Consider the following 16,793-nt stretch of genomic DNA (forward strand, 5'->3'; position numbering starts at 1 on the left):
GAGAGAGATATATATATATATATATATATATATAGATAGATATGTAAATATATATAATATATGAACATTAAAGAAGAGGAACCCGAGAGTGTGAACAATTCGAACCCTTGACCTTCTGCTGTCTATGCAGATGCCTTAACCTGCCTTAACAAACATGGGCCACTGAGGTCCTTCATTGGCAATATAAATCCGATAAAAGAAACTAATCTTTCACAACATTACGCGTGCGTATTTGGACGGCACTATTCCTGGGTGAACGCAATAGCAGAGATCAATATGAACAGTATTATGTAGGTCTACCTAATTATCAAAACTTAAAAATTATTTTTTTCACAAAATGTTTTAAGGTTCTGACGCCCACCTCAGATTAATTGATGCTGAGCTAAGAGTTGGGAATAACTTTGAGAACTTTGCAATGAATAGCAAGTGTGGGAAATCGGTTTCAACCAAGGATGTTACCAACAGTGCGATCATCGACATGTTTTGTGATCCGCCAATTATAGGCCGGTATGTCAGCTTACAGTTGAAAGGAAAACATGAGTATCTGAGCGTATGTGAAGTCCGTGTCTACAGTGAAACAGATATTGAAAAAAGTAAATTACCCTTGGAATCATTCAACTAGCTCATTTTTTATTGAAAATATTTAATCTAATTTTTCCTGAATTATGTCCCTTGGTAAGAGAGGAAATATACTTATATTTGTGTGGATTTATTTATTTATTTGGCTTCACGCATATACAAAAACATTTATTTATAACAAATCTTAAGATGTTATTTAAGTTAAGACAATTCTGCTCATTAGAGGGTCCAGCTCGGGCGATTTGGGGGCCAATTATAGGCCGGTATGTCAGCTTACAGTTGAACGGAAAACATGAGTATCTGAGCGTATGTGAAGTCCGTGTCTACAGTGAAACAGATATTGAAAAAAGTAAATTACCCTTGGAATCATTCAACTAGCTCATTTTTATTGAAAATATTTAATCTATTTTTTCCTGAATTATGTCCCTTGGTAAGAGAGGAAATATACTTATATTTGTGTGGATTTATTTATTTATTTATTTGGCTTCACGCATATACAAAAACATTTATTTATAACAAATCTTAAGATGTTATTTAAGTTAAGACAATTCTGCTCATTAAGGGTCCAGCTCGGGCGATTTGGGGGCCATGTTCTGGCAAAATAAATGTCGCTTCCGGATCCCCCTAAGAGTCCGGTCCCTGGCATGACTTTCCCCCTTTCATTAGCCCATGGGAGGTCATAGGTGTTACTCCACTTCGTATTATCACGCCTTTTTCGTATGGTGACACCTTACACATTGACGATTTACCAGAGTGACGATTAGAGGCAGGGTGATATGCCTATATGGCCCTTTGTTCGGATAGCAAAAAATATGCATATAACGGATTTATTTTTCTTCATGTTAAGTACCTATAAAGCATACGGCCTAGTTGTAATTTATAATTTTCTTATAATTTCTTAAAGCTGAGTGCTACTATGATACAGAAGGCCTGGACTATAGAGGAATACGTACAACGACAACTGGCGGCTATTTATGCCACTATTGGAATACTGACGAGAACATGGCATATATCACCAATAATAACCACACGACTGAAGGGATAGGAGATCATAACTTCTGCAGGAATCCTGACATGGATGAAACGGTGTGGTGCTTCTCTGAACTTCCTGAAATAAATTGGCAAATTTGTGCTGTACCAGATCCGCAAGAGTCTTGTTCAATTGGTAAAACAATATCAATGCGAGAAAAATGATATTTTGCTATTCAGCTCAACCCTCGATTTACCTTTCTGTTATTGTAATAAACAATGTAATTAATCCATCAATTGTAATTGCACATTAACAAATATTAATAATTTAAAATAAACAGCAAATTGAATTGCCGAAGTTTTAAGTTCTCATTCAATTGAAAGTGTTGAAAATCCCAAAACGAAGCAGACACCAGTTACATAAACTAATGTTAAAACTCAATCAATATTGTCAATATTATACACTTAGGTTATTTATTGTTTGGAAGTAAGGAGTGAGCCAATTTCACTTCACTCCGCTTTCTTTTACTGACTTACATAAATGTTTGATGAATTTCAATCGATAAGCCTTGCAAATCATTAAGAGAAATTACTTTGCATGGCTGTAGAAGAGAAAATCGAATTCCCCCATTTACTGGTATTACTATTATTGTTAAAATCAGTTTAGTCAAGTGTTGCGTCGTTTCCATGGGTATATCCATCACATTGCATCAACTGTTAACTTGACTAAGGGGAACTGAAGATGGACCGTTCACTATTTTTTCTCTTCCTGTTCATATTATCGGCATCGTCATGTAAGTAATGTTTCATTCATACGTTTAGACAGTTCTACAATTCCAGGGGCGAATTCAGGATTTTTCGTGGGGTGTGGGGGATGGCGCGCCTTAGAAAAAGGTCAGATGGCGGAACCAACACCCAATGCATCAGTCTGAATCGCAATGGGAGAATATGGTGACCTCTTCACGAGGGTGTGCTTCATAAGCTAATGTTTTACAGACTCTTAATTAAAATAAAAGATTTAGTTTAGGCCAACTTACAGGGCTATTTTTTCATTAAAAACATGTTTTTCAGATGTTCTAAATCCGCTCCTGAATTCAAGACCAGATTTAAAACCTGACAATTCAGGCTCGTAGGCAGGATTTTCGATGGCGAGGTGCGTTTTGCTAGCGAACGGCCCTTAGGCTAAGGGGGGGGGGGTTATGGCTGTCATGGTAGGACCCCGTGGGGGTGGGGTGAAGCCCACGGAAGCTCCGACAAATTAGCATTTTGAGAGCTTCATAAATGGATTTTTATTCTATTTAAATTTTTATTTTGTAACTTTTTATGTCCTTTACATTTAAAGGCCACAGATAACATTCAATTGTTCATACTGGATCGATCTCCAATCACTGGAGCTGATAATTTCCAACAGATTTCGTACCACAATTATTAAAAATCAAAGGCTTGAAGAGCGGCAAATAATATGCAATGCATACTATAGCCATCTATAGCTATGTATATAGCTATAGTTTTTACTGAATTAAGCAGAGGTTAAACAAAAAATTCTTATGAGAGTTGGAAGTCGAGTGGGGGTCTGGGGGCGAAGCTCCGACAAAGTTGCATTTTGAAACCCATAATTTGTGAATATTCCATTCGAATTTTTATTCATTTGGGTGTTGGGACCTGAAGAAATAAGGCTTTTATGTTCTTTATATATATCTGTAGGACTACAGATAATTTTTTGTCATAATGGATCAATCTGAATCATTGTAGCTGATACTGTAATAAAAAAAAATCGTACCACAGTTATTCAAAATCAACGGTTAGAAGAGCTGGCAAAAGTGCATTTTCCGATAATTAGGAACGATTTTAGTGAAATAGGTTTTAAAAAGTGGAATTTCAAGGTCAAGGGACAGGGTCATGGAGAGGGGATTTGGGGGAAAATCCCCCGAAAGCTTCAATAAAGCAGCATCTTGAGGGCCTTATATTATAATTGATTTCTCGAACACATAGCCTTCCTCAACGAGCTTGGACCCCTCGTCAGGGAATTCCTGGCTACTTTTCAATAAAATGGAGCTAAAACTAACATTCAGTATTATAATAATAGTAAAGTAATCAACTATTGTATCATTAAAGTAATAGACTACTGAAAAATTCTATTATTTCTATTAATAAATCGAATTGTACAATTTTCAGCTTATCTTTCACTGAAGCGTTCTATCTATAGTGAAACACCCTCGGAAACGCTCAGAAACGCAGTTGATGGGAATGACGCCTTCTCCAATCAGACCTGTTACACATCTACAAGTAAAACATATTCTATAATTTGATCACACGAACCGTTTTATTTGTAGCAAAGAGTTGTTTGTAGGCATTGCTGTGTAATCCAACTCAAGTATAGGCTTATAATTATGCGTCGCACTGATAGAATGACAGTTTTTATATACTTCAATTATAGGCCTATGTGTTTTTACCACAGGTAATGGTTTCGAAGAGTGGATAAAAATAGACCTTGATCAACAATTTAACGTAACCAGTATCACAATCATTAATAGAGTCGAAAATGGTATGTGTTTAATTTAAATTTTCAATGTGGTATTTTTAAAAGGGTCTTGGATCTTTTTTTCGATCCTGTTTATGAGCAAAGCCTAGGCTATGTTATGTTCACCACATCATCGTCATATTTAAAGCCTTATACGGTAATCATCAACATAATATTTATAGGCCTACCCCTAATCATGCAGTACTGCAATCATCAAAATTTTCTAGTTTCTAGTCTAGTTTTCACATTTATCACTCGCACTAATACCAAAGAACTTTTTTTTTGTCCCTTGTGGGGTTATCCCAATTTTATTTCTTCTCACATTTCATCATTACATAATTTACAATTAATAGGTTTTATGTTGTACTGTGAAATATCCTGAGTTCTCAATAGATAATGAAACTAAAAGGGCTTTGTTTCTACTCTAGTAATTTGATTGAAAATCAGTGGCGGAGCTACGGTTGGGGGGCGCCTAGGCAGGGCTACAGCCCCCCCCCCCCCGTCGGGGAGGCCTTGGCGAAAAGCCACAATTCGTCGTGGAGAAAACAAAATCAAAAAAATTGTATGTATTTTGTACATATTAATAGACTCGGAAATCGATTATATAAGCTTTTGAAACCCGTAATTGTCATATTTTCGGGGGCTACGTCCCCTGGAGTACTTTCCCGACCACGCCCACATTTTTATCGTCGGGGACATCAGTCCCCACCCCTGTCCCCGGACCCCCGTCGGGGAAATCCTGGCGCCGCCACTGTTGAAAATGTATAGATTTAAGCCTACAATTACGAAGTTACACGAAGTCATAATACGATCAGTGTCGTAGATTTCATGGGGTATCTATGAATATAGGTTGGTCATTTCAGATCTCAGTGGGTCAATTCACAGAAACATAATCATAAACTTTAAAAATGTTGTGTACAAAACTTATGGAGAGGATTACCCATAAATAGGTAAGTACATTATTTAAGTAAATAAGCAAAGTTATGTTTTATATTTTAGTTATCCTGAGTTGGTAATCCATTATACGCCTAAATGTATTTTTTTTTTAAATTTGTACAGTATTATTTTTGTCAGGTTTCCTCCTCAGTAATCTATTAAATTTGTCATCTAATCCTGTGCAATGTACGAGCTCCGGGGGCTTCGCCCCAGCCCCCAGGCTTAGAGCCCTTAGAGGGGCCCCCGTCGGGGAGAAAAACCACAATTCGTCGGGGAGAAAAAAATGTGCTTGTATTTTCCACATATTATTACTCTAAAATCAATTAAATAAGCCTTCGAATCCCCTAAATTTTGTCATATTTGTAGACAGTTTCGAAAGATTTTAGGTAACGCCCGACCACGCCCACTTTTTTCATCGGGGACATCGGACCCCTGTCGGGCAAATTCTGGCGCCGCCCCTGAACTATATTATAATTAGGTCTACCTAACACGTGAGATGAAGACACTAAAATTTACCGGTATACGGTGGTACCGGTATTTCACTAAATAATTAATGGTTCGTTAAGCATTAAAAAAAAAAAAACAAATTTGATTTTTGCCTTGTTTTATATATTGTCAATAAAATGTATAGGCCTAATGTATCTCAGTTTGCAAATTCATAATTTATACTCATGCAAAAACAAGAAACTAAGTTCATGTTTGGCTTATTTTGAATCAACTTGTTTGCACGATTTTTACAGGAATCCATGAAGTCTGCTCCTTTGCAAATACTTTGCAACGGGAAATGAAAAAATGGTCTAAAAGTTCATTGTATACTATCAAAGGAGGTTTAAAATAAATAATCTTCGAAATTGTAAAATACAGGGAAAACGGTATTCTAAATGTAATAATATACACTTTCTGAGCCCAACACTTTCTTGCATCTTCGAGTAGGAATTGACAACAGAGCACCATTCAAAGATAATATATAATTACACCGACAACAACACATTAAATACAGGTACATTAGGCCTATTTAGTCAATTAAAAATTTCAAAATGAGTATAAGTCAATCTTTACGTCATCATTGGATTAATCTAACCGTATAATTTAGTAATTCCCATCTATTTATGTGTATGATTGCTAATTGTTTATTAAATCGGGTACTTTAACGACAGAGGAAGATCTTTTAAGTATAAAAATGTTATGTAATGTCGACAGAGACTGCTCGGCAAGTAAAGGTGCATTTACACCGAATCCGAATTGTAATGTAAGAATATCGACGCTGGCGTTCAGTGTACCGAAAATGCTGTCCGAATTTCGGTTCGGATCCAATGTGAATGAAGCTTATATTAAGCCTGGTTTCCATAAAAAGAAAATCGCTACACGCTATCGCCAACTTCTTTGGCGACGCTGATTGGTCAGTTGAATAAAGAAGCGTTTCCGATTGCGTCGGTTACATTTGTGCAAGCTTAAGTTGCACATTATATATGTTATGCTGACCTTGGTATGGTATTATTGTGTAAACTTTATTTGTTAAATTTTGTAACAGGTTGTTATTTTAATTGCACCGTTAGGTATTGTCTATCGTGTGCCGCTGTTACAAAAGTGCTATTCAATAAATATATCTATCCAATCTGAAAATTGAATCAGTATGTAATTGAGACGCTGGCGTTCAGTGCATCGGAAACACGGTCCGAATTTTGGTTAAGATCAAATGTGAATTCAGCTCAACCCTCGATTTACCTTTCCGTTATTGTAATAAACAATGTAATTAATCCATCAATTGTAATTGCACATTAACAAATATTAATAATTTAAAATAAACAGCAAATTGAATTGCCGAAGTTTTAAGTTCTCATTCAATTGAAAGTGTTGAAAATCCCAAAACGAAGCAGACACCAGTTACATAAACTAATGTTAAAACTCAATCAATATTGTCAATATTATACACTTAGGTTATTTATTGTTTGGAAGTAAGGAGTGAGCCAATTTCACTTCACTCCGCTTTCTTTTACTGACTTACATAAATGTTTGATGAATTTCAATCGATAAGCCTTGCAAATCATTAAGAGAAATTACTTTGCATGGCTGTAGAAGAGAAAATCGAATTCCCCCATTTACTGGTGTTACTATTATTGTTAAAATCAGTTTAGTCAAGTGTTGCGTCGTTTCCATCCCATTTGATTTGAACATTTGGTATGCTATATATTGGTTTTAAATATGATGTGTAGAATTTTTTAACATTTGGTTTCTTCAAAATAATGTCATAATTTGTTTTACAATCGTTTTCCCTGTGTGTTAAACAGTAGGGATTATATTTGATAATATTTTTCCAACTATTTGGAATGGCTGCATTTAATTGTGTATGCTCAATTAAAGTGTTGTGTGTTTTTGAGAGAGATTGTGGTATTTTTAGAAGGGCTATGTTATGTTCACCACATCATCGTCATATTTAAAGCCTTATACGGTAATCATCAACATAATATTTATAGGCCTACCCCTAATCATCCAGTACTGCAATCATCAACATTTTCTTAGTCTAGTTTTCACATTTATCACTCGCACTAATACCAAAGAACTTTTTTTTTGTCCCTTGTGGGGTTATCCCAATTTTATTTCTTCTCACATTTCATCATTACATAATTTACAATTAATAGGTTTTATGTTGTACTGTGAAATATTCAATATGAGTATTTACAGAGATAAAAATCACTTTTCTTTAAAATTGGTTAGTCCATCGTGATGGCTAACTATTACTCCTTTATAGTTATTTTCATAGTAACGTACGACATTTAAATATATGTTTTCAATGCGTTCCTTTTATATGTATATTTTTCACATTATATTCTACTAACCCTTTTTTAATATAAATAATATACATACATACATATACATTGTACTCGCATACATGCCAGGATGACAAGTAGCTTACATTAATCAAATATTGATCAGAAATCCTAGGCATATGTCAACATACCTACATACATCCACACTCACGTTAAATTTCACATACACATACCTATATGTGCAACACCCACACCTAAACAATAAGCATATTGGGGCCTATAAATGAAGAAGTTATCTATATACACATAACTCCATAATGCCATTTTAATTATTTTTTTTGTTTTTTGTGTTTACATTTTAAATTTTATTTAATAACTTTCTGTTATAATACTCTATTGAAAATAAGGTGGCTGTGGAATTAAGCTTCAATTTACCAATGTGCTTTAACGTTCGAGCCTTGTATATACAGAATGCTCCAAGACTACAGACATCATCTAAAATACCAAAGAACTTCAATACAGTAGCAGAAGAATGAGCTGTCGCGTATTTGCATTAAAATTGATGGAACATCCGCCCTCCCGCGAGCGGGATAAAATTTGACCATTTGACTAAGTGGAGAAACTACAGAAAGCAAACAAACACGAGGGGTGCCGTGCCGTATTCGTTTAATCGTTCTTCGTTAAACCACGCCCACCTGCGCAGCGGTAAAATCCTACTTAACGAAGACGACCAGTCGAATAGAAATCTTGTAAATACTCGACAAAACAAAATGGCTGTTTTGGTGTGTGATATGTGTAGCGTGTCTTGTATGAATATTTAAATATACCATCGACATTAATTATTCATTCCCTGACGGAACTGGTGCCCATATAACGCTTACCGATACACGGTGCGTAGACAAGATTGCTTCGGCTTGTGGCAGTATGGGTTTTTCGTTAAAAAATATATTCAATTATTATACAATTATTTTTTGACTTCGTGTGGGTAAATATTATAATTTTTATTTTCTGAAATTTAATCTAAATAATATTGACGCAAATGTTGCTTCTAAACTCACCAATCAGCCATGTTTGTTTTGGTCACGTGGATAACTTAACACTGATTAATATGGAACGCCGTTAGTATCTTCGGTGACCAACCGCATACATCATGACCAAACCACAACATCAAGACCAAACCACATAACGCCATGATCATACTAAATAACGTCATAACGATTGCACATAATAGAGTGTTTGCACATAACCGGAGATACTAACGGCGTTCCATAGATTCACGCACTGTGGTTTACGTTAATTTTCGTTGTCAACGAAGTCAATTTTACGAACCAATCGAATGAAAATAATACTTAACGAAAAATCGTAGTCAACGAAATGAACCAGTCGAATACACCCATTGATCTATATCGCCGCCATGCGGACGGGGTAAAATTGCTCTGCGGACGGGGTAAAATTGCTCTCCGTGTATCATATCCACAATGAGAACTTCCGATGGGTTTTTTTCGAGATGGGCTTCTTTTCGAGGCTCCTTTTGCAAAGTAAAATGGTGGGTTTCTTTTCAAAATGAATGATAATAAATTTTAGAAATTATTGTATAAAACAATAAATAGGACATGGCCACTATAACATCAATCTGTATTATGGAGTCATATTAACCTGCATTAAATCACCTAAACTACTGTAAACCAAGTAGGCCTATGTTTTTAATTTTGTTTCTTTGAAATTTACAGTTTATGTACTGCACTATCTAAAAAAAAAGGCCCATTCGAATTCCAAAGGCTTCTTTTCGAGGCTACTTTTGCAAACTAAAGAGGGCTTCAATTCGAGATGGGCTTCTTCTCGAGATTAAGCCCATTGGGCTTCTATTCGAGGTTTTATGGTAAATTGCAATTACTGAGTGCTCAAATACAGGAACACGCGATGCCATACGTATCATATTATAACTATTACACTGATTAAGTGAAAGAAAGAAAAGACGACGAAATATTTGTTAAAACAGTCTCTGATGCCAAAATACGTTAAACCTTTCTTTGTTGTTTGTTTCTGACAGAAACGTATGTAAATTATAATAAGTACGGTTATACAAAGTAGTATAGTATACGTTACTGGCATTAAACATAACATTTTGATCGAATATTTCAAACCCTCTTGTGCTCTTTACCAGTAATAACACGTGTACTGCTATATGGTATTGGTATTAGTACGGTCATTTATAATGCGCCTCTTCCTTGCGGTTATAGAGCGCAGTTCTTTTCCCTGGTCATTGGGTCCACATGCTAAGTGTCGCTGCTGGTAATCAACGCAGGAGCAGGCAACCCCACCAGGCACCAATTTATACTCCTGGGTGAAGAGAAGCAATGCAGATAAAGTGTCTTGCCAAGGACACAAGCGAAATGCACAGTGAGGTATTGAAACTCCGACCTTAAGTTTGGGAAAAACATTTTCGATATGAGAGCAACTGTACAAATCAACTTAAGACAAAATTCAGATGATAGTACTTTCAAATTAAAACCCTAACATTATTTCTTTAACCAAATGAGTAAACATGAATAATAATTGTTTAACATTACAAGTTTGAAATATATGTATTTTCATGTATGCTTATCCGTTCGGATGTTTTTCTGAATAAATTAAATTGATAATTACATGATACTATTTTCTTCACAAAATTTATTTAGATCTTGACACTCACCTCAGATTGGCCGATGCTGAGCTGAGAGTTGGGAATAACTTTGAAAACTTCGCAATGAATAGAAAGTGTGGGGCGTCGATTTCAACCAAGGATGTTACCAACAGTGCGATCATCGACATGGTTTGTGATCCGCCAATTATAGGCCGGTATGTCAGCTTACAGTTGAAAGGAAAACATGAGTATCTGAGCGTATGTGAAGTCCGTGTCTACAGTGAAACAGATATTGAAAAAAGTAAATATACTGAGAACCTATAGGTTGCATTACACTTTTGTCTATTGATAATGTAGAATTAATATTTAAATGCAAAAATTAACTTATAATATATATTTGGAACAAAAATAAAAGGATGATTTCGAAATTGCTCCTGGTCATCGGAGAGAAATTGCTGATATTAAGCAGAGTTAAGAGGACACAGGGTACGAAAGCACTTTATAATACCCTGTCCGTATAACGACACCTCTTTGAAACCGTTTTATATTAATATAGTAAATAAAAGTAATAACAATAACAACAATAATAATATAATAATATCAATAATGATATCAATAATAATAAATATTATGACTGTTTATGTATATATATATATCGTTATCGCATAAAGCTGAGTGCTACTACAGGACAAACGGAAGGGATTATAGAGGAATGCGTACAACGACAGTTGGCGGTCTTTTATGTGACTATTGGGATACAGAATACGGAGAATATTTTTTAAGTAGCAGCGTTTATAATACAACCTTCGAATCCACTAACATACTAGGAGTTCATAACTTCTGCAGAAACCCTGACGGAGATACAACTGTGTGGTGCGTAACCGAGACAGGATGGGAGTATTGTGCTGTGGAAAATCCGGGAGAGGCATGTTCAATACGTAAGTTGCAATCGAAATGTACATTTTCCATAGGGAATATGTACATGTGACGTAGTTTGAGAGAGAAGGATACATGGCGGAGAGAGTGGTCAAGAAGTGTAGCGGCAGTCGGTGTTAAAAACTAAAGTATTTTTACCAAGTTCGTTTAGTGATAATCACATTCACAATCGTCGTTATTATTATATCATAACAGGCACCAATTTGGTAATACCATTTCGCTTGAAATAGAATCTGTTTTGTGCAAGCAGTCGCAGAGACAGGGGTGGCGCCAGGATTTGCATTACGGAGGGGGGGGGTGTCCCCGACGAGAGCAAAGTGGGCGTGGTTGGGCGTCGCTCAAACTCTTTCGAAAGCGGTCCAGGGGGCGAAGGCCCCTAAAAATATGACAGTTTGGGTGTTCCAAAGGCTTATTTAATCGATTGTAGCGTCTATACTATTATGTAGAAAATACTAGGGTGTCTAAGGGAGAGGGAGCATCAGGAAATAGTCAATAATTCTGTCGAGGAACACTGCTCTGAAAAAGCATTTTTATCGTCGGAGAGTGCCATTCCGAGCGTATAGAGGTGCCTATTCTTAACATTTGCTCACCTCAGCTGCAACCATGGTGGGCCTGAGGTCGGCGTGCACTCCAGTGCCTCCACCCCCGTCAGAAAATTTCTGGATCCGCCCTTGTCGTTAACACCCTGCAATACAAACATTGTTTAAGTTTTTCGTTACAAGTGTAATGAACATACCACGCTCGTTCGATTATGCATTAGAAATGTAATTAATCAAAAGGTCTATGCATTATATTCCTCACAGAACCCTTCAGTGGCAAGTTATTACCAATTGGACTATGGCTATTAGATTCCGTTTGTGATACCTACGAGGACGTTCACAATTTGTACAATGTCGGTCTGGTGTCTAGATTGTGCAATGAAGGGACGGAAATTCGCACTGGTGGCGGCAAAACACCGATTTCTCTCTTCATAAGCGAATATCCCAGCGCAGATGTCATCGGACTCACAGTAGCTGTATATATGTACCCTTACCTACAGTCAAATGGACCTATTATATTAGGATACTATAAATCAACTGAAGAATTGTTGATACGCCAAACACCAGATGCTGCTAGAAATGGTAACTCTCAAGTTGAAGTTTACATTCAAAACCACATGATCACCAGTGCCAACGTGTTCCTGCCAAACTCTTGGACTTTTTTGGCAGTCACGTATGAGAAAACCGGACGATTGGTAAAACTTTGGCGTAATGGAGAAATAGCAAGTATCGGCTACGTCGATCTAAGTATAGAGTTTGTAGGTAAATTGCAGGAGATAACTCTTGGAGCAACATCACAGAATTCGTCTGGTTTACATGCTAAGTTGTCATGGTTGCAACTGTACGATCATGTTCTGAACGAAGCCGAGATGAAAGCAGCAATGGAAATTAAACCGACGTCACATCAATGTAAGCAACTACATCTAACATACTTTAAATACTCTGTTTCGATATTATATAAAATGTTTATATTATTTGAGTTCATTTAGATTTTGTATATTCTATTACAAATAGAAATCACAACCAAATTTCATAAAATTAATGCTCCGAAATAATGAGAGAGAGGCGTCCTCACAAAAACTATTTAGCACAAAATTATAAAATGTTGTAGTTATTTTATTATTAATTTGATGTTATGTATTGATTTTTAGATGCTACTATCTTTCAACGTGAGTCGTCAGAAAGTTGCAGTGAACATTCTCAGCAAGTCGGAGTAGTCAGTACGAAGAGCGCCACCATGTGTGCTCAGCGGTGCATTCGCCGCTTTATGTGCCGTCGGTTTACCTTTGATAAAACGTCATTAATTTGTACTTTGTATGTCAATCAAAATACTAGTTGTGGGTATAAGAAAAAAAAATAGATTTATCGCTCACGAACTGACGTCATAATTATTTCTGAGCCCACATTTATAAGCCTATGCCTTTAGGAGACTAACTACCCGGTTCCGTCAAAACACCTCATCCAGTAGATCTGCTGTTTAAGTTTATATACATGTGGAGAATATGTAAAATTATTTATGTGAATTAAAAGGTAAAATACTGGTAAACAACAATGCTGGGGTAAACAATAGCTGACTCTCGGAAGAGATACAAAATCGCTAAGCAGAAGCTAAAATGTAAATGTACAGAAAAAGAACTAGAATTTTTAATTAGACAACACTATAGGTCCTTCCTTAAGTGGCAAGTGTAATATTTACTGTATAATTATTTATAAAATAAATATTTGTAAATGTAATAGGTGGTACAGCACGTTTTTTTCGCCTTTTTTATACATTGAGCACCAATTTTTGGTGGTGATGTTTGCGCTTTAAAAATCGTTATTATTATTATTATTATTATTATTATTATTATTATTATTATTATTATTATTATTATTATTATTATATTACTTATGGGAATATAGATTGGTTTATTAATTGATTGCCGATATGTAGAGTCCTCTGTAGGTGGATGGAAGAAAGTTATGTTATCTTTTACTAATTAGCATACTCTATAGCACAATTAAAGAAGATAATTAATTATTCATTTTGTGTTTTTGTTAGTGATCAAAATTAATGCAATGAGGGAAGTGTGTGCTGGCTGATTAGGAATAGAAATATTGATTGACTTTTTTATTGATTTAGTGAATGATTGGCAATGTGTAGCAACTGTGTCATCTTGGTGAGATAAAACTCTAAACCATCTCGCCCTAACCGGGATGCGATTTTTTTTCCGTACGAAACATTTACATGAAACTCCACTCGGGACGTCTCGACTGAATCGACCCGAAAATCTCATATTGCAGAATTCAAGTCAAAAGGTCATAAACAACTTCTGATTTGAGAGAACGTCGCTGTCTAATTTTTAAAAATACATTGATGTTACCATGCTAATATTAATGGGTCTAATATTTGATTGAGCTGCACGAGTAAAAAAGTGTTATTTTAACTTGATTTACATACTGTGGCAATTTTTATTTTTTAGTTAGGTCTGGGTTTTGCATAATTACCTAGGCCTAACTACAAAAAATATACGCTTTCTGGTCGAGATCCATCCGAGGAAAGCACAGAGAGTAAGGAAAAGCGCGTTTCTCGGGGCGTTTGATCAAATGAAACAGGGTGACAGTTATTTTCAAATTAAGAGAAGAGCTGAGAAGAGGCAGCTCTAAAATACTGGATGCCATATGCCAAAATGGCAGAGCACCAATGAATGTATAAATGAGGCCTAAGCCTAGTTATTAATATCAGGCACAGTAATCTGCAGATTCTTGATTACAAGACTAGACCAGGTTAATTACATGTAATGCCGAAATGATTATTTATTATTATTATTATTATTATTATTATTATTATTATTATTATTATTATTATTATTATTATTATTATTATTATGTTACTAAAACCAACCTGTAGGCCTACCTTAAGGGGAACTTAGACAAAGGAGGATTTAGAGAACAATTAAAAAATCGACGTTAAGGGAAATAACACAAAAGATATTCCCCCTGGGCTAGTTATTAATTATAGGCCTAGTAAATAGTATGGTTCTTCATTACAAGGCTTAGGTCAAGGTAATTAATGCTGAAATTATTATAATTGTTATTATTATTATTATTTATTATTTAACATTAATTACATTACAAGGATAGTTTGGTCAAGTTCAATAACGCCGACGAATGGTATATTTTATTTATTTAATAATATTTCTCTTATGCACTCTATTTTTTATTTCATGCTTTAATTTTTTTCCATTTTTTTTCAAAATTTCAATCAACGTCTGTATGTAAAGCGTGACTGTTGGTGTCAGCATAGGACCCTAGGCCTATACTAGGTGGACTTAACTTAGCCTGTAGTTCTCTCTAGCCTCTGGTATTACTGTACATTTTATAAAAGGGGGTACTAGCTGTTGTTGTTGTAGATATTATACTAACATTTAATAAACATCCCAGAAGGTCACAGTTAGTTACACGCGTACATCCCATAAATCCGTAAGATATCATAGGCCTACCGTAGGTAAACATAGAAAGAGCAATGATAGTAAAACTCGAGCGTCACGATATTGCGAAGTGTCTGCTCTTGTTCCTCGTATCGAACCACTCACAATTTTTGATATGCCCAATGACTGGGTTGAAATTACCCAAGATTCAGCAAAAATTGCCCAAATTTACCCAAGCTTCATGAAAAGGCATTAAGATTTGAAAAAAGCCCGTGTTTTCGCATGTATAGTTTCCCTTTTAGTTCAATTTATAAACCATTTTTATTGTAATTGTTTGTTAATTATTAAAATTAATATTCATGAGGTGATAATACAGATAGAAAAATACGCCCTCAGTCGGCCAGTGTTATCAGTGATCAAGTTTTATTATGTAATGCATTAATTAGGTAAGATCAATGGCAACGCAAATCACATTTAAACAATTCTGAACCCCTGTTTATAGCAATTAACAGTCAATTAACAATGTTATGTGCACTTCGTTGAGTTTTGCTTACTTGAATGGACCATGGGCCTATTAATAGGTCCATGAATGGACTGACATATACTTTGTTACTTCTTTATTCTTCCTCTATGACAAAAATATTTAATTTTCTTAGTAAAAATAAAATACCCAAGGATTTGGACGGAATACCCAAGAACCCAAGACCAAGTCAAAATACCCAAGATCTTGGGTAAATACCCAAGCAGTGGTCACACTGTTAGTCAGTATTTCAGTATTTCCGTATTTATTGGAACTCACTTTTAGATCAGTGACACACACACCTAGCAAGGTGGTGCGTCCATACAATATAGGCCTACATAAAATGAACAAAATGTAAAACGATCTTACAAGAAGAAAAGATAAAGAGATTTAAAAAAAAACCAACTTAATTAACTAAATTAACAAATCAAAATTAAATTAAATTAAATTAGTCGAGTCAATCCGATATGGCCCGAGTGAAGTTTCATGCAAATGTTTCGTACGGAAAAAAATCGCAACCGGGATTCAGACTTATCTCTGGACGCAGGGTTCCCGGAACGCCGCCCTCAGCGGCAAATGCGAAGCACAACTCAACACAATTTGGATATGGTTTTGTAGTCAGATTTGCGAGAAAAACTTCAGCGCCAGTAGGCTAGATTCGACTTAAATGAAATTACACACACGGTAGTCTACAGTTATAACGTTTATTCAGCAAGAACCCAACACATGTAAATATCGACCAACAATGGCTGACTCCGGTGCCCCGGGAGCTGTCTCTTATACACATCTAGATGTGTATAAGAGACAGGGATGTTAACCTTCCCGGCAAGATGCCGAACAGTGGCAGCAAAACGGCTGACTGTAGACCACAAGCGGAAACATCATGATGAAAGGGAAACAACTATGGAAAGAGAGAGCCGCAAACTGGCCAAACAAAATCGGGTGCACTCACCCACCATCAATAGTTTTTTTTTTTTGTCTCTTTTTTTTTT

The 16,793-nt window shown here is 35.7% G+C and overlaps 1 protein-coding gene across 1 annotated transcript; it reads left to right on the top strand.

Annotated features, from left to right (window-relative positions):
* The first annotated feature begins 352 nt into the window (after positions 1-352).
* LOC117102767 (apolipoprotein(a)-like) lies at positions 353-13,861 on the top strand. Its single transcript, XM_033243177.1, has 9 exons — positions 353-593; positions 1,484-1,744; positions 2,280-2,342; positions 3,724-3,834; positions 4,007-4,093; positions 10,452-10,697; positions 11,068-11,334; positions 12,136-12,780; positions 13,023-13,861. The coding sequence occupies exons 1-9, from the start codon at positions 416-418 to the stop codon at positions 13,229-13,231; spliced, it is 2,067 nt and encodes a 688-aa protein (XP_033099068.1). The 5' UTR covers positions 353-415; the 3' UTR covers positions 13,232-13,861.
* The last annotated feature ends 2,932 nt before the right edge of the window (positions 13,862-16,793 follow it).

This window comes from Anneissia japonica, unplaced genomic scaffold, assembly GCF_011630105.1.
Source record: "Anneissia japonica isolate Jap-2015-1 unplaced genomic scaffold, ASM1163010v1 scaffold1005_len2656397_cov198, whole genome shotgun sequence".
NCBI lineage: Eukaryota > Metazoa > Echinodermata > Crinoidea > Comatulida > Comatulidae > Anneissia > Anneissia japonica.

What these genes read in the sequence shown, in the direction of transcription:
- LOC117102767 (XM_033243177.1), top strand. Translation starts at nt 416, where the DNA reads ATGAATAGCAAGTGTGGGAAATCGGTTTCAACCAAGGATGTTACCAAC. An exon ending in CATATTATCGGCATCGTCAT is followed by an intron (nt 2,343 to 3,723) that starts GTAAGTAATGTT and finishes TACAATTTTCAG; the next exon opens with CTTATCTTTCACTGAAGCGT. An exon ending in TGAAACAGATATTGAAAAAA is followed by an intron (nt 10,698 to 11,067) that starts GTAAATATACTG and finishes TATCGCATAAAG; the next exon opens with CTGAGTGCTACTACAGGACA.